The sequence below is a fragment of the Drosophila serrata genome, unplaced genomic scaffold (genome assembly GCF_035046125.1).
Source record: "Drosophila serrata isolate PLE 108 unplaced genomic scaffold, ASM3504612v1 contig_240, whole genome shotgun sequence".
Lineage (NCBI taxonomy): Eukaryota > Metazoa > Arthropoda > Insecta > Diptera > Drosophilidae > Drosophila > Drosophila serrata.
This window is the reverse complement of record NW_028257138.1, coordinates 9,299,660-9,317,749: the sequence shown is the minus strand read 5'-3', so window position 1 is coordinate 9,317,749 and position 18,090 is coordinate 9,299,660. Positions and strand designations below refer to the sequence as shown.

The 18,090-nt window shown below is 38.5% G+C and overlaps 6 protein-coding genes across 22 annotated transcripts in view; 2 read left to right on the top strand and 4 right to left on the bottom strand.

The window, feature by feature from the left end:
• Positions 1 to 18,090, top strand: part of Pde1c (Phosphodiesterase 1c) — a 101,680-nt gene that overhangs the window by 50,979 nt on the left and 32,611 nt on the right. The gene's annotated exons all lie outside the window — the stretch shown is intronic.
• On the bottom strand, positions 237 to 4,875 carry Mal-B2 (Maltase B2). Of its 8 annotated transcripts, XM_086831229.1 has the most exons (8): positions 4,787 to 4,871; positions 3,236 to 4,397; positions 3,017 to 3,167; positions 2,745 to 2,940; positions 2,545 to 2,685; positions 1,010 to 1,099; positions 774 to 926; positions 237 to 707 (listed from the first exon to the last, which is right to left on the bottom strand). In XM_086831229.1, the coding sequence occupies exons 2-7, from the start codon at positions 4,373 to 4,375 to the stop codon at positions 797 to 799; spliced, it is 1,848 nt and encodes a 615-aa protein (XP_086687355.1). In that variant the 5' UTR covers positions 4,376 to 4,397; positions 4,787 to 4,871; the 3' UTR covers positions 237 to 707; positions 774 to 796. The 8 variants fall into 8 exon arrangements, with proteins under 8 accessions (XP_086687355.1, XP_086687353.1, XP_020807979.2 ...); XM_086831227.1 differs by lacking the exon at positions 4,787 to 4,871 and having other exon boundaries at positions 3,236 to 4,722; XM_020952320.2 differs by lacking the exon at positions 237 to 707 and having other exon boundaries at positions 715 to 926.
• On the bottom strand, positions 5,813 to 8,401 carry Mal-B1 (Maltase B1). Its single transcript, XM_020952321.2, has 3 exons — positions 6,668 to 8,401; positions 6,269 to 6,615; positions 5,813 to 6,094 (listed from the first exon to the last, which is right to left on the bottom strand). Exons 1-3 carry the CDS (start codon positions 7,856 to 7,858, stop codon positions 5,878 to 5,880), a joined length of 1,755 nt encoding a protein of 584 aa, XP_020807980.2. The 5' UTR covers positions 7,859 to 8,401; the 3' UTR covers positions 5,813 to 5,877.
• LOC110179936 (U-megalopygitoxin(3)-Mo3-like) lies at positions 11,691 to 12,107 on the bottom strand. The gene has a single exon (XM_020947533.2). It carries the CDS (start codon positions 12,105 to 12,107, stop codon positions 11,889 to 11,891), a length of 219 nt encoding a protein of 72 aa, XP_020803192.2. The 3' UTR covers positions 11,691 to 11,888.
• Positions 11,691 to 12,469, bottom strand: LOC147644045 (uncharacterized). The gene is made up of 2 exons (XM_086831236.1): positions 12,237 to 12,469; positions 11,691 to 12,184 (listed from the first exon to the last, which is right to left on the bottom strand). Exon 1 carries the CDS (start codon positions 12,451 to 12,453, stop codon positions 12,295 to 12,297), a length of 159 nt encoding a protein of 52 aa, XP_086687362.1. The 5' UTR covers positions 12,454 to 12,469; the 3' UTR covers positions 11,691 to 12,184; positions 12,237 to 12,294.
• On the top strand, positions 13,437 to 13,883 carry LOC110183969 (serine protease inhibitor Kazal-type 1). The gene has a single exon (XM_020952324.2). The coding sequence runs from the start codon at positions 13,437 to 13,439 to the stop codon at positions 13,731 to 13,733; it is 297 nt and encodes a 98-aa protein (XP_020807983.1). The 3' UTR covers positions 13,734 to 13,883.

Here is an 18,090-nt window from a genome sequence, read left to right as displayed (position 1 = left end):
GCCGGCCAACTGCGCGGCAGTCCTTGGAAATCGCGAAACTATTCGAAAGCGGCAACAAATTGAATAAGAACGATTGTTGACACTTCCCTCTTTTCCATTCACTGCAAAAGTCCTTGCCCCCGCACTTGTAACTCTGTGAGGCGTGGATAACTTATCAAGTTTGTTAGTGTTCGAGTGCAGCTTTTCCGGATCAAGGCTGGGATTTGTAAACTAATAGAGACGGATGCAGTTTCCACTTGCAGGATAACACTTACATTTATTTGCTGGCGCACAGAGTGTGAAAGATAAGTGTTTTTGCAGATATTGAAAGGATAAATATTGTAGTTTGCTCAGAGGAATTGTTTTGCTGTTTAAATAGTGTCTTCATTAAGGGAAAGAGACAAGTATTTATATATTAGGTAACTGTTACTTACATTACTTAAATCAATATTATAAATATCATTTTTAAATAATTCACTTTATATTAATAATCCAATTATAAAAACTGTTAATACATTTACCAGTACAATGCTTCAACGGAAGCTGTGAAACCACTTGGAAATCCATTTTCCGCCAAAGAAAAACTCATCTATCACCGCCGCCTCCGCACCTTACTTTTTTTTCCTTTCCCGCCACTTGACAGATTCGCTGGTGGAGGAAATTAAATTTGCAAATCCCATCGGCCACATTCTGTTCAGTTCAGTTCAGGAGTCGTTAGTCGCCGCCAACTGTTAATGACATTTAAGCCGATGTTCGTTTTATTAATTAATTAATCAATCAATCAATCCACACACATAGAGAAGAGGGGGAAAATCAATCAAAACTGCTGATGCTGATTGAAATTCACTTTGGTCCATTTGTGACGCCACAAGTTATAGACCAGCAGACCCACCAGCACCACATTGGCCGACTGTATGATTTGCTTAACCAGGTTGCGTCGCTGTTGGCTGAAAATAGCGGGAATATATAAACTTAATGATTGGGCCAAATCCGAGAGTTGTCTAAAACCAGGGCCAGGGCCGAAACTTACCTCATTACCGCCAAACTGCGCTCACTTAACACAATTCCACCTCCGGGGGGCAGATTAAGTTCAGAGGCCTCCTCGACCAGAATCCTGTCGCTAAATTATTCAGATAGTTTATATTTAATACCGCACTCAACACTGGTGAGGCTGACTGAGGAGTGGGAAAAAGATATATAGTACCTTCTCTTGGTGAAACGAAATGAAACTCAGCGGGGCATATAGACAGCAATATATACTCGTAAGCCGATGAAAGCCTCCATGCCCCAAATACCCTTGTTCAACGTGGCGTATTGGCAATGAAATGTTTAAACTTGTGTGAATGGGTTAAGCCCCAGGAGAATTCTTAATTTGCTAGGAAAAATATAAAAAGCTACATGGGGAGCTGCATATAAAGTGAAGAGTATTTAAATAAAGGTAACTATATGGTCATAAATATTTTGCTGACTATTTTGTTATTCATTAAACGAGTAAGCGGGTTGATTTATGATAAATAAAATGGAGACAAATGAAAATTCTGCTTTATAATACTTTTAATTTTGGATATATTATGTAAACAATTTCCTAACTGCTGTTGAGCCCCTTATATATCTCATATATCTCAAACATTCAGAAAAAAATCTCCCAAGTCCACGAAAATATTCTAATAAATATATTTTACTATAAAAGACTGCACTTCTCTTTTATAACAATCACAAACTATTAAATTCTTATCCAAACAACTGTCATTTGTTGGCAAAATGTTTTCCCAAGCATCGAGGGCGGCAATCAAAAAGTTTCCAACAAGTTATTGAGCATACTCAAAAGTTTTTGCGATAGTTGGCATTTACAAACATTTAATTCAGTTATTAAACGTCATTTATAAACTTTGGCCTGCAGAATATTTCATATTCCCTGCGTTGCGACATTTAAAAAAATGCAAGAAAAATCTTCTCCAGCTCCATAAATCTTTGCGCTTTTTTCTTTTGTGTGTTTGCTGGTTTTCTCTATGTGGAAGTCCTACATCGTCCAAACATGAAAAATTACAGGCGCCAACGAGGAGAGTGAAAGAGAGACTGAAACAAAGTTCCGGGCAAGTTGCCAAGAACAGGCGACGATGTGGCCACTTTTTCCGGTCAGAAGCCGGAACCGGACCCGAACCCAGGCCCCTGGACTCTCCGGTCCTTCATTAGCACTGGGAAAGCGTTAAATTCAATCTGAAAATTGCACAAAACACACACACAGGCAGAGAGAGACCAGCGCACGTTGTAGAGTCATTAATTTTCACCCATTTTGTATTCAATCGCGTGACATTTTGAACTGGAAATGCAATTAAAGAGGAAACTTTTGTCGCCATCAGCTGGTAATTCCTCTAATCCCATTCCGGCTAGACGAGCCTGCAGACGAGTCCTTCGCGGGCGGCCAGGGACAATGCACTTGCGGCCAGGGATTGACTGCAGCGGGAATACACAGAGAGAATAGTGTGAAAATTGTGATACTGATATGTGATTTGTGTAAAGCGGGAAATGAAGGAAAGGAAATTGATATATTCCTTAAAAACTTACCCCATTTCATATTTGGAATCCACTCCGGAAACTTCAACAACCAATTTCTTGGGACGATTAATAAACTCTGAGAGATTCACCAACTGTTCCTTGTCACTCACATTTATGATGGTAATTATCGTTTCAAAGTTGGGATAGGAGCTGCAAAATTATTTCCTAGAATTGGAAAACCTTATCCTTCCTTTGGCTTGGTTACCTACCGCTTGAAGGCAAACACCCAACGTGAAATGGGTTCAATGTTGAAACGTCCCTGCCGCATTATGGCCGATTTTCTCAGTTCTACGAGGTCCTTGTAGACACTGTAATGGCTTTTATTGGCCGCCTTCTGTGCCTCCAAGTTCAGTTCCAAATAATTGGGATGGACGGGTAGCCAGGTCTTGGGGGCAGTCGAGAAGCCTTTAGAGAAAGGGAATTATTAATAATTTATTTTCTGCATTTTTGAGTGTAACATAACTTATTCGCAGAAACTCACCCGCATTCGCCTCATTACTCCACTGGAATGGTGTTCGCTCTGGATCCCGGGAGACCTCCTTGTAAAGCTTCTCTCCCACATTTCTGGCCGGCGGGTCCACCGTATCCTGCCAGCTGATGTCGCGATAGTCCTCCATGCCCAGCTCCTCGCCCTGCAACGAACCACAAAGAGCGAATGAACCAAAGACCACATGGCAGGAACAGAACTACAGAAACTCACGTTATATGTGACTGCCACGCCGGGCAGGGTGAGCAGCAGCATGTTCATGGCATCCACACTGAATGCACCGAATCTGGAGGCCACTCGGGGGTTGTCGTGGTTGCCCATGACCCAGTTGGCCGCATGCCCGCGCGGCATGTAGATCAGCCACTTCTCCACGTTGTAGACAAAGTCACGCGCATCCGCGTCGCCTTTCACGTCCGTAATGAAGTGGAAGTTGAAGGGCAGATGCGAGCCCCTTACCCCATTGTGGTCCTCGTAGTAGTCTGCCAGTTGGGTGAGTCCTGCATACGCCTCCGTCATCATGATGCGTGTGGGTCGGTCAGGATTCTTGGAACTGAAATCGTCCAGCAGTTGCCGCCAGTGTTGAATCATTTCCAGAACCTCTGGCAGATCCTTGGTGTAGATATGTTTGCTGTAGTCATAGGACAGCGGATCCTGGGTCTTTCCACTCAATGGTTCATCCTTCAGAGCCTCATCCTCGAATAGATGATTAACTGCATCAATGCGGAAGCCAGCCACGCCTTTGTTGAGCCAAAAGAGGATCACATCGTCCATGGCCTTGACCACTTTGGGATTGCGGAAATTTAAGTCCGGTTGCTCTTTGGTAAACTGATGCAAATAGAATTGCTGTCGTCCTTCGTGCCATTCCCAGGCTGAACCGTAGAAGACGGACTGCCAGTTGTTCGGAGGCAGCCGGGTGCCATTATCCTGAGGGATGGCATCTTGCCACACATAGAAGTCCTCGAATCCGGGCTCTTTGACTGCTGATTTCTTGAACCATTCGTGCTGATCCGAGCTGTGATTGGGGACAAAATCCAAAACGATTTTGATCCCTAAACCATAGGCAGTGTCTATGAGTTCCTCAAAGTCCTGCATGGTGCCATATTCCGGCTGAATCTGCTTGTAGTCCGATATATCGTAACCAAAATCCACCATGGGCGATTGGAAGATGGGACTGAGCCAGGTGGCCGTGATGCCCGTTTCCGCCAGATAAGGCAGCTTTGAGGTAATGCCCTTCAAGTCCCCAATGCCATCACCATCGCTGTCCTTGAAGGACCTCGGGTAGATCTGGTAGAAGACAGTATGTTGCCACCAATCAATAAAGTCCTCCGTGTCACTTTTCACCAATCCTGACATGGCGGATCCCAAGCACAGCAGACTAAAAAGAAGGATTCGGATGAGTTGAGGAGCGTACATTTCGGCCAAGTTTTCGATTCGATATGTTCCACAGTTACCGGATAGACAGTCACTTTTAAAGCAACACCAAACATATAATTAAAATTATTATTGCATTAGCCTTTTTGTCTAATTAACACCGGTCGCATTAATTCTATAATTGAGTGGGGAAGATTTTTATCAGCTCGAATCAACAAATAAATTGCACAATAACAAATGGCGAGAGACAAATTAAATGAGTAAACAAAATTATTTCTCCCAATTTTACGGCACACTGCACTTGACGTGTTTGATTTTATAATAAAACGACTGATGGTTGGCAGCCGAGTGGCTTTTTATAGATCTCTCAGATCGGAATGATCCGATGCTCACCTCAAAGATTTGTAAATAAAACTAAAAGCAAATTATTTGCACTTTTGTGAGCAATTTTAGCAGCTGCCGGTGATCGACTGAAAAGCTTTTGTGGAAGTGATTGTGATCAGCTGTTGAATTAAGCTTACGATCCACAAAACCATAAGTTTCAGAGAGTAAAGGTGGAACAAAAAATAATTAAGAGATATTATAAATATTTATAAGATTGCTTTAAAAATAGGTAATTGGGTTTTTAACTATTTTTATAACATGAATTTATTAACATTTATTTGAATAATTCTACGCTTTTAAAAATGTTTACCTAAATGGCTCTAAAAATACATCAATATACCCTTCTTTATTTTTGTTTGCAACAAGGCTTATTTTTAAATCTTTTCAAATAAATTAGCTCCCGACTAAACTGTATATGATAAAGTTAAAAACGTCTCAGTTAAACTATTTAAAAGTTAATAGAAAATCATTCTAATGAAGTCCCACTGCTCTGCTAATTAAAGTTTTTATGAAAAGCAACAATTGAGTTCTCTTTAAACAAATTAAGCAAAAACTTCTCCCCAAGCAAGCAGTAATTTATTATCAATAAATCATCACTTACATATATACCCATGGGTTACCACAGCATCTTCTAAACTTTGCTCATCTGCTTTTTAAGCCACTTTAAATTGGCATTGTAAACTTGAAAATCAAAACAAAGCCTTCAGTCCAACCGCATTTATTTATGCCACCTCGAACACCAAATTTTAATTAAATTGCGGTCGACCATTCATCAAAAAAAGGGGACCCACAGAAAACCCGACAAGAACGACAATTATGAATTACGACTTTGAATTGAAGCCGAGGAATTAGTCGCGGAGAAAGTGCCAGAATTCAAGAGAAGTTGAACGAAGCAGGTCCGCTGGCAAGTACTCTCAATTCAATTAAAATGTAATGTAAACGGAATGGAAATGTGTTTTTTGTCGGAGCAAATGAAATGGAAACTCGAATTAGATTGCCCGCCCGAGATACATTTGAAATGAAAAGTAGAAGAGCTGCGTGGCCAATGGGGAAAAACTTTCTCGTGTTTTAATACTGAATACTAAATAGTTGTCTGTTGATTACTTTCGCTTGTTCAGCTGGATGACCAGACCCTCATAGGGGGCCAGTTCAATGGCCTCGGCCTTGAGTCGATCTCCCACACGGTACTGTGATTCTGCTCCAGTCACCAGGACACTCAGTCGGTTGGGTTGATCGATGAAGTCACTGATGTCCACCACTTCGGTGAGGTTCTTCACATTCAGGATGGTCAGGAGAGTGTGCTCTCCCTTTAGCTCTCTGGGAATATAATTGAAGTTAAAGTTATTTAACCAAGTAGTAAACAAATTAAATTTCAGATAATTATGATGTGGTTACGTGAATAATTGAACTTAATTTCTAACTATAATAATAGATGACTAGTGTTATTTCTGAACGTTGAAAAAACCCCTAAAAAAATACTTCCATACTCACCGCTTAAAAGCAAACACCCTGCGATTGACCACCTCCGGTACAAAGGATCCATTCTTAAGGACTGGTAACTGTCTCAACTTCAACAGGGACTGATAGATCTTGTAGTGACTTCGCCTGGCCACCTGCTGATTGCGTAAATTCAGTTCCCTGTAATTAGGATTCACCGGCAGCCAAGTGTGACTGGCATTGGAGAAACCAGCATTGAGTCCATCGTTCCATTGCATGGGAGTGCGTTCAGGATCTCGGGAGATCCACTTATAGCTATCTATTCCAGCATCGCAGGCGGGTTGATCGACAGTGTCACTCCAGCTGATGTCTCTGTAGTCCGTCATGCCCAGTTCTTCACCCTAAAATGGGGTATATCATAATATAAATTATCTTAAACATATTATTACTCACATTATAAGTAATTGCAATGCCTGGCAATGTCATCAGCAGCATATTCATGGCATCCACAGTCTTTGGTCCAAATCGCGAGGCCACTCGAGGATTGTCATGGTTACCCATCACCCAATTGGCCACATGGCCATGTGGCATATAGATGAGCCACCTCTGAATGTAGAAGACGAAATCAGCAGCCGTCGAGTTCTCATTCAATTCGGTGATGAAATCAAAGTTAAAAGGAAACTCGGGACCCTGAACTCCCTTCGCATCCTCGTAGTATTCCATCAGTTGGGCCACCGAGGCATAACCCTCAGTCATCATGATCCTAAGAGGACCATCATGGGTGGCCGAGTAATTGTCCAGGAGCTGACGCCAGTGCTGCAGGAGAAGGTAATCCTCGGGTTGGTTCCTGGTATATATGTGATCCAAATAGTTCTCCAAATTTGGATCATCGGTGGCTCCGCTGGTAGGCTCATCCCTTAACTGTTCATCTTCGTAGATATAAATAATGGCATCGATGCGAAAGCCAGCAATTCCCTTGTTTAACCAGAAAAGCATCACATCATCCATAGCCTTGATGACGGCCGGGTTCCGGTAGTTAAGATCCGGCTGGCCATAGGTGAACTGCCGCAGATAATACTGCTGTCTGTCATCGTTCCATTCCCAGGCGGATCCGGAGAAAACCGACAACCAATTGTTGGGCGGAACCCGAGTACCATCCGCCGTAAGAATGCCATCTTCCCACACGTAGAAATCTTCGTATTCCGGATCTCTAGCTACTGACTTGATGAACCAAGGATGCTTGTTTGAGCTATGATTCGGTACAAAGTCCAGGATAACCTTCACGCCCAATTGATTTGCCCTGGCTATCAGGGCATCAAAGTCCTCGAGGGTTCCATATTCCGGTTGAATGTTCGTATAGTTTGAGATATCATACCCAAAGTCCACCATGGGCGACTCATAGATGGGACTCAGCCACACGGACGTAATGCCCGTCTCCTTAAAGTACTCCAGCCTGGATGTAATGCCTCGTAGATCCCCAATACCATCATTATTGCTGTCCTGAAAGGACCTCGGGTAGATCTGATAGAAGACCTCGTGCTGCCACCAGTTGTATTTCGCGTCCTGCTCCTTTTGCTGATGGTGATTGTGGGCCAGGACTAGACCCACACTCAAAACTAGAGTTAATACTTTTATGACACTCATCTCAGTCAACTGTTGAATGAGTTTTCTATTATCAATACAGTGCGGCGGCCTTTTTATACCTCAGCCGGCTTTTCAATTCCGGTTTTGTTTATTTGCTTTGGCGATTTGCCATCACTCAAATATTTGACCAATTGTTGCATTAGTATGAAAAGTGTTTGAATGAAATTACTCTGCCATTTAACAATTAACTGACCAGTTGGTCAAACAGCGGAAAATGTACTCACCTTTCAAGGGGAAACATTGGAAGTGTATCATTGATGGGAAGGAAGGACGGAAGTAGGCTTTGTATAACTCATTTATTTATAGATTTAACAAATTGAGGGATCAATGAAGGTTGAATTGGAAAAAGATGCTACAATATTTTAAGAAATAATTTAAAGCGTATATAAAAAAATATGATACAATACTAAATGTAGTATCAAATTTAAATGTTTTTGTGATCATGTAGACATAATAATTTAAGAATTAACCTAATATTAGAGAAATTCGACAGAACTAATTAACTTCCTGCTTCAAGGCATTAATTATGAGTAAATGTATTCATTTAACTCACAAAGTCATGGCAATCATTTACCTAAATGACAGAATTCCCATTTACTTCTATCAGAGGCATTTCCCAACCTGTTTATCTATCTCCATTTATTCTCCTGGAAGCCGCGAACTTCCCTGGCGTGACCATGACAACCAAACTGGGGACATGATTCTCTTCCAACTCCTTGGAACTTTCAACCAGAACTGAATCTGGCAGCTTAATTAAACATTTTGCTAGCCTTTGAGCAACAAAAGGGCTGCCAAGGTTAATCCTGCGAGTGCTCCTGGCTGTTCTCTGAGTTTATTGGAAATTTTGCCAGCACAAATATGTGCTGAAATCTTCACGTTGATCATCACACAGGCCAAAACTCGGCATAATTTTCCCCGCTTTTTGCCAGGACATGAAAAGGGTTTGACACGGGGCGTGGCTCATTGCTCACATTGGGCGCTCCGGAATCAAAGCGAAGGAAATTTGCTGTAATTTCGAGGCCGCACCTCCCCTTGGGAAAAATGCGAACCGTTCGGAAAGTGAAAAGTTAAAGCGAAATGTTTTACAGGGGAAGCATCGGCTAATCCGCCGTCTGTCCCGCCAAAACTGTGCCAGCTCACCACTCACCTGTCTCACCTGTCTGTGGGGGCGGCTGCTGGCAGGACAACGAGGTTTAGCTTTCATGTCGCGACGCTGATTGAATTGCCTTTGCGAGAAGCCTTTTGTGCCAGGACATATCCTGTGAGAGGGGCGGATTTAACGTTTTCCTTTTTTTATTTGTATTTTTTGTGTTACGTTCGGAGCACTTTTCAATTTTAGGGCTTTCGGGCCTTCGTGCTCCCCGAGCACGAATAAATAAATACACAGCCTAAATTTTGTATTATGTAAATATTTAATCATATCAACGAAATTTTGGCTGCTTGGCATATTAAAAATCGAGCTCCCACTAATCCCAGATATTTACGAATTTGGCACACGCGCCTAAACATATGCTACGCTTTTCCTCCCCACCGCTTTTCCATTTCCCTTTTGGCACAGCCCTTGGGCTTGAGCTCTGCCTATCTTTTGGTTTATTTTTTTGGGCCCTGCTATTTGATGTTGTCAATACGTTTACGCTTATCAAATACTTGTTATCACAAATCGATTACAACAACGCCAGGTTTGTTGGCATTTGTAGAGATTGTCGGGTTTGTTGTCATAAGTAGGTTCCACATGTAAATTTTCATATAGACTCGCTTGTTTTTTTCGTTTATCCATATGACCTTTGATATCTCGACTTTATTGTTATGACTGACTGGAGGGAGCAGTGGCAGGGCAATCCTCTTTTGACACAATATTATAATATCATCGGATTGGGGCACAGATCGATATACCGTCAGTTAAGGCAATGACTGATACTACTTGGTCGATATTAGCACGAATTTGCATCAAATTTCGTGATATTTGCTGGAAAAGGGTTTAATCCTAATCGGGGACTTTTCGATTATTGATTTGAACATAAAATTAAGTTTTAAATAAGGTTAGTAAGGTTGGAAAAAGCTTAAATTCTGTTCTATTTTGATCGAAACGGCTTTAAAATATTGTTAGAAATAAGTATGGTTTGAAATATGTCAAAGGCTATGGTAATTTTAGATGTTCAAAGTCTTATAAAGAAAGTACATAATGAAATTTCTGTATTTAAACATAAACATACCTTTGCATTTTGCATTTGAATTAAAGGATAGTATCGGAAATTAATTATAACTAAATAGCAGCATTTTTAAGCCCATATTTATATATATTTTTAAACGACAATTTTTTCAACAAATTCAAACTATAAGACCTCTCAACTAAGCCAATAAAACATTAATTTATATTCGAAAAGCTTTCCTATGATAGTTTTTATTGAATACATAAAACAGCAAACTCAATTAAGGTATTAAAAAATTAATATTAATATTTTTGGTAATTTTTGACAATTTTACCTTACAAAATTTTCAAAAATTTTGTAACAAATAAATTTCTACAGGACATAGCTAGTTCGACTCGGCTTTCGATGCTGATCAATAATATATATGATTTATAGGGTTGGAAATGACTCCTTCAGTGCGTTTCGAGCTATGGACTACAATTAAAATACCTTGGAAGAGGGTATAAAAATAAAGACTCAAAATTCCTTGATTCTGTTGTTTGAAGTACAACTCACTTTTTATGACCCACCTTCTTGGTTATCTCATGGTGTGATACCATTTCTAATTTGGATAATTCTGGTGAAGCTTCTTGTTACCCGCTCCCGAGATAAACGCCATTTAGTGCCGTGATTCAACCCGTTCCAACGTTCATTATTATCTTTTTAATAACATTCTGGCGAGCCAAATTCCAGGCAGCTGACAGCTTCCTGTAATAAATGCGGCGAACGGTAGTCGCTCGACTACACCTCATAAATGTGGCCTGTTACCTTTATTAGCCATGCAGTGGCTCTTGTTATTACTTGGCCACTTGAAGTGGTGGCGCTCTGCTCTGGTTTATATGCACCAAAATACTTAGGTCCTTGTGTCGCACGTCCTGAGATTCAATTAGTCCAAGTCACTGCGCCAAGTTAATAAATCACATCCCTGCCATCAGCCATCGGCAATTCTCGGGGGATTCTCGAATCGAAACGCTCGCGACAAACGATTAATTATGCATAAATTTGATTGATGTGCGTGAGGCGACTGTTTAAACGTGGCCAAAATCCACTTCGATTCAGTGTCAATGGGAACGACAGCCACCCCAAAATGATTAACTGAGGTGATGACGCACTCGGCGCAGCTTTTAATTAGCATTGAATGGCGTTATTTGCATACTTACGGTTGTATAATATAATTGAGGTTGTTGAGAAACTGATTTTCATACCAGATAAGAGTCTAAATCGAATGTATTTTTATTTGCTAAAACTGCAGTAGGTTCTAGATTTTTCAAATTAAAAATAAATCATTTCTGAATTTTAAATTGAATTGGGAACTGAGTTTCTCTTTATTATGATGTGTGGTAAATAGAAAATATTTAAATATAGGTGAAAATGGAAATATAATGGAAATAAATAAATAGCAACTGTATATAGAACTGCTGGACTTCAACTTGTTTACATTAAGCTGAACAATGCAAAGTCTTATATTCTGTCAACTCACAAAAGGAATTTGTTTAAACAGACTTTTTATGAGCCAAGACAAATAACAATAACAGCATTGATAAAAATAAGATAAGCTAGCTACTAATTTTTCAAATAAATTATTTTCTTGTTCTCCTATAATAGAAAATACCAAAAAACTGAAGAATAAAAAGTATGATTAATTACTTGCATTAAAGATTAATAATTTCACATTATTTATTAATATTCATAGGTAACAATTGTTTTATAAAATCAAGTTATTTTGAAATCTGATGAGTATATGTATATTTTTGTTGATAATCTCACAGCACTAATATATCTTTTGTAGTAGAAACCATAACTGATGAGTATATAAGTATCATAAATATTCCCAAATTGCCTTAACATTGTCCCTCCTTACGGACGTTTAGGGAACGTCCTAGTTTCCTATAGTCACGCTGTGTGCACTCAAATTCGCAGCGATTTTGGTAGGTGACGCCATTGGAGCCACAGATCTGCGTGGCTTTGGTCTTCAGATCACAGGGACAGTAGCTGGCCTCCGAGGATCCTGCAAGGAGGGTGAGCAAAAGAGCCAGGACGACCAGAGCTAGGCACTTCATTTTGTTGTGCTAATTGCAAGGGATTTTTGTGTGGAGCAACTTCTCGTCGTCTTTTCGCGGCGAATGTTCAACTGAGACTGAGTTTCGGAATCGTCGTTTGTTTTTTTAGATTGAACACAAGGCACATACATAAGAGTGGGTGTGTGTGTTTGTGTAACTTTTGCTAATTAGTCAAACAAGCTGCTGATTATTTGGCACTGTTTCCCAACCGACCTTCCTCCCGTGTGTGGGTTTCGTTGGCATGCGTCTTGCGGGCCTCCAGTATTTTGCATGGCTGGCAGTTGAGGGCTCTTACCGCCACTATGGCGAAGAGCAGTAGCAGGAGGAACAGGAAAACACCTCTCATGACGGCTGATACTCCAGAACTGGGCTATATAAAAACTTATACAAATTTCCCCGGGGGCCGGCAATGCGCTAAGCTAATTGAATTTGAATGGCAATTGAAATTGAATAGCAAGCGCCGTGTAAATTACTTCACAAAACATCTAGTTTTCCATTAATTACTGCGTCTCATAAAAAAGCTGACTTGTGTACGAGAGTGTACGATTCATATGTATATATATACATACATATATACATTGGGGAAATTTCTTCAATTGCGTTTGCCACCTGATCACTGATAACAATTGGAAAGAGCACATAAAGCTCTCTCAGAGAATAGTTAAATTATAGCTTTTTCTGTGGAGCTTTCGAAACTATAAACAATTCCGCGCTTTGTTCCTCTCGATAGGTAAATAAATTATTTAAATGAAAGTGCTCTGACACTCATAAATTATTCAATTAATTGCCATTGCATTTATTTAACTAGCCCAGTTCTCGGAACTACGCTCGGCTAATTGAGCAGGTTCTATGCGGTCTGACAAGTCAAAAGAATTATACAAATTTAACAGACATACCCTGTATTTCATTTTTTGATAATTAAGAAAAGAAGTTAACTTTGGAAATGTTGTAGTTTGTATACCCTTTGGGCTTAATATAGTATTTGAAATTAATCATAATCAAGACAAAAATGTATTATTTGAAATGAATTCGATTTTTTGGGTCAGCTTTTATTATGTTAAAAATATTTGTGCTGCTAATCAATATTATATATGGTTTAGAAATGATTCCTGCAAATTTGATTTCCCTTACGATATGCATAGTAATGAACATCCATATGATTTTAAGTGAAAAGATTTCTTAACCAGCCAGAAAACAATCTAGCCCCTTGATATTACCTATACTGGGTATTAAAATTTACCCTCAACTGCAAAGCCCAACGCTATAGTGATAAGATAACAGGCCAAATCGAAGCGAACCAAAGCTCCATTACCTGAAAAACGAACTTGAATGGCAGTTGCGAGTCAGTATAGCAAGTGGATTAACCTCGACACTATGAAATTTCTAAGCATTCTGTTGGCCATGTGCCTCTTCTTGGCCCTCGCCATATCGCCAATTCGTGGCGATTTAACTGAAGAGCAGAACTCTGAGGATAAGAAGGCCTTCTGTCCCTGTCCCAGGAACTACGAGCCCGTTTGTGGAACCAACAGGATCACCTATCCCAATCGCTGTGAATTCGATTGTCAAAGTCGCTCGGCGGCACGTCAGGGACGCAGTTTGGGGCTCCTGAGAACCGGCACCTGCTAACCCGGATACTTCTCTAAAAACTAAACCAAAGAAACATCGGGAATTTGGAATAAAACCAAAATTAAATTGGAAAATTAATAATCAAATTGAATAAATATATCTGCCCTGTATTAATCATCAAGCTGAAATAAATAGAAAAAAAACAGCTTATCAACCAGAGTATTTGGCATTGCAATCGATACGCCTCGAGATCTTATCGCAACTGCGAATCACAAAAAGGGGACAAATATCGCACTGGAAAAAACGACAAAGCGACTTTGAGAGCTGAACTGATTTGCGAATATATATAAATTATATTATAGCTGTCAAAGATAGTCTAGAGCGTGCTACACTTTTGTGAGTCATGGTAAAGTTTCATCTATCTTGACTACTTATCTTGGTTCAAAGATGAGTTTCAACTATTCCTGGGTAAACATTAAATGAAAGAACCGAAGTGAATATTATAAGTTGTATTTTATACAGCAAATAAAATAATATTTTAGGAACAAAAATTGAGAGAGAGAAATCGAAAACAATATTAGTAACCTATTCAAAGAGGTTTTATCATTTTAATTAAAACAAAACACGATTGTTTATCTTTTGATAAATTACTTTTTCTGCCCTATTTGCAAAATTTTTGTTCTTAAACACTTTCTATCCATAAAAACTCCTCTGGAACATAACCTACGCTATCTGTCAGACCTGGCACATTTTATGATTACTTTTTTATTGTTATAAAACACTGGGGCGACATTTGTTCAAACAGAATCCAAGCCAGCAAGAAAAGTCGTTTAACAATTGGGTCAATAACAGAAGCCGCAAAAATAAATACAGTCAATCTTGAATAAATAAAATTCACAATGTACACGTATTTATTTATTAAAATTTTTTGATTTTAACAAAGCACAAAGAAACAATACCATTTAAACCGGAAACTAAACTAAAAAATATTTTTGGATTGCATAATTCATTAAAATTTTATGCTTTAATGTAATTTGTTACATTACAAAGGAAATCAAATCTAATTGGATATAGATTATGACACGAATCTCCCTACCGAACTGCTAATGAATATAGAATATAATGAGGTATAGTTAAAAATTTATTTGTATTATTTTATCAAACAAAAATCAGTACAAATTGGAATTTCATGTGTCCTTTAAACAAACTCCCCATTTGGGTCCTGTGTTCCTGAACTCACAAATTAATAGACAATCACTGATCCTATGATTATCGTAACTTGTGAGACAAGACTGACTCAAGGAACTCAAACGCAGTTGATAGAAAATATATATGTACATATACACACTGCAATTAATTTTACTTCTTTGGAATATATTTTTTTAATTAGACAAGTACATTCAAAAGATTAATAAAGTGTTGAACTATCTCACAAGAATATTACAGCTTCCATCATGAGCTGCTGGGATACCCTCACATTTCAGTTCGCAATCATTGCCGTAGGTTACACCATCAGTTCCGCAGACAGGCCACAAAATTCTAGGACATACGCATGGTTCCTTGGCATTTCCCTTGGCACTCAATGTCAGTAGCAGCAACAGGTTAACAATTATAATGCACCGCATGTTTAAAATATATAGTGAATAATAAAGAAAATGAGACTGTGACGAGACGAAGAAAACTGAATGTTAAAGCACTGAATCCGGGCATTATTTATAAGCCAGAAGCTGAAGAGCAGAAAATATTTTCATTAGTTACACCTCTATATTAATTTAAAACTTGTTGCGGTTCAAAATTTTCAATTATATTCTCTTAACTGTAGTTAAAATAACCTATAGGGCAAAAAAGAATAAAATAGGTTCCTTGCGGAGATGCCACTTATCTTAAAAATATGACCATTGATGTAGTAAAATATATAGTTAAAACAAGAAAGGAAGTTTACTTCAAAGTTTATATACCTAAAAAAGAAATTCGATCACTACGAATTAATGCAATATAAATATGTATATTTATGTTAAAATACAATGAAGTAATGTCTGCTTTCATTGCATTCACCTATCCATTTTAAATTTAAAGTTTTACAGTCTCAGCTTTCATTTTCCTGAATTTTATATCGATCATTTATATGGCAGCTATCATATATGATATAGTCGTCCGATCCGGCCTGTTCCGACATATCTACGAGTGAGAGTATATAGAAGACTAACTGCAAAGTTTCATTCAGATAGCTTCAAAACTGAGGCACTAGTTTGAGTAGAAACGGACAGACGGACATGGCTAGATAGACTCGGCTGTTAATCCTGATCCAGAATATATATACTTTATATGCTTGGAGATGACTCCTTCACGCAGTTAATAGAAAATATACATATGTAACCTACAATTAATTCTACATCGTTGGAATATATTTTTTTTATTAGACAAGTACATTCAACAGATAAATAAAGTGTTGAACTATCACTAAAGATAACTGGGTACTCAAGGATTGCAGCTTCCACTATGGGCTAATGCGATACCCTCACATGCCCGTATGCAGTCATTGACGTAGGTTACACCATTCTTTCCGCAAACAAGATAAAAATTTAAAGGACATGGGCATGGTCGTTTGGCATTCCCCTTGGCAATCAATGTCAGTAGCAGCAACAGGTTAACAACTATAATGCACCGCATTTTTATAAAATTTAGTGGCTTAGACTGTGACGAGACGGGGAAAACTGAATATTCAATCCCTGAAACGAGACATTATTAATAAGCCAGAACCTAAAGAGCAAAAAATATTTTCATTAGTTACACTTTAAGGTAAACTAGGAACTAATTGCGGTTCAAATTAATCAACTAATGTCATTTAAAGAACCTTTTTGGCGGAAATGACCCTGATCTTAAAAATGTTAAAACAAGAAAGTTTATATACCGTACATAGAACTTCGATCACTACGAATTGCTGCAATATAAAGTATATACATTTATGGTAAAAAACAATGCTTTCATTTCATTCACCTATACATTTTATATTTAAAGTTTTACATTTACAGTTTTAATTTTCCTCTATTTAACGATCGTTTGAATGGCAGCTATATGATATAGTCGTCCGATCCGGCCTGTTCCGACATGTGAGAGTATATAGAAGGCTAACTGCAAAGATTCATTCAGATGGCTTCAAAACAGAGGGACTAGTTTGCGTAAAAACGGATAGACGGACGAACAGACGGACAGACGGACAGATGGACAAACGGACGGACAGAAGGACATGGCTGGATCGACTCGGCTGTTAATCCTGATCCAGAATATATATACATTATGCGCCCGGAGGTTACTCCTTCACTGCGTTGCAACTTCAGACTGAAATTATAATATTGAAAAGGTTTGTCTCTTCTATAGCCAAAAGTAGAAAAACATTGTTTTTACCCCTTGGATCAAGACGTTAACAAAATACACAACAGAAATGCACATAAGTCCAAATAAACTGATCCAGTGACTGACGCCAGAAACCAAACGCAGTTGATAGAAAGTATTTCTATAAATATAGAATACATTTAATTTCATTTGCTTGGAATATATTGTTTTAATTAGACAAGTACATTCAAAATATTAATAATTTCTTCTCTCATTACACTTAATCGCAAAATCCCTTATGTGCCATTATGACACCCGCACATTCCATTAAGCAAGCATTGTTGTAGGTGTTACGATCCCATCCGCAAACTGGATAATAATGTTTATGACATCCGCATTGTGCATTACCTTTGGCAATCAATGTCAGTAGCAGCAACAGGTTAACAATTAAAATGCACCGCATGTTTATAAAATATAGTTATAAAATAGGGACGGAGAAAACTGAATATTCAATCACTGAAACGGGGCATTATTTATAGCCAGAAACTTAAGAGCAGAAAATATTTTCATTAGTTGCACTTTTAGGTAAATTAGGAACTAAATGCGGTTCAAATTAATTAACTATATTATCTTAAATGTCATTAAAAGAAACTGTTGTGGGAAAAAATTTGAATTCTTTGCGGAACTTACTCTTTTCTTAAAAATGTGTCCATGGACGAGTAAAAAAATATAGTTAAAATAAGAAAGGGAGTTAACTTCGGCACACCGAAGTTTATATACCGAAGATAGATAGATAATGCAATATAAATTATATGTAGTTAACTTAAAAAACAATCAAGTAATGCCTGCTTTCATTTCATTCACTTTATATTTAAAGTTTTACTTTCTCAGTTTTCATTTTCCTCAATTTTATATCGATCGTTTGTATGAAAGCTATATGATATAGTCGGCCGATCCGGCCCGTTCCGACATATCTACGTGTGAGAGTATATAGATGCCAAAATGTAAAGTTTCATTCAGATAGCTTAAAAACTGAGGGACTAGTTTGAGTAGAAATGGACAGAGGGACGGACAGACGGACATG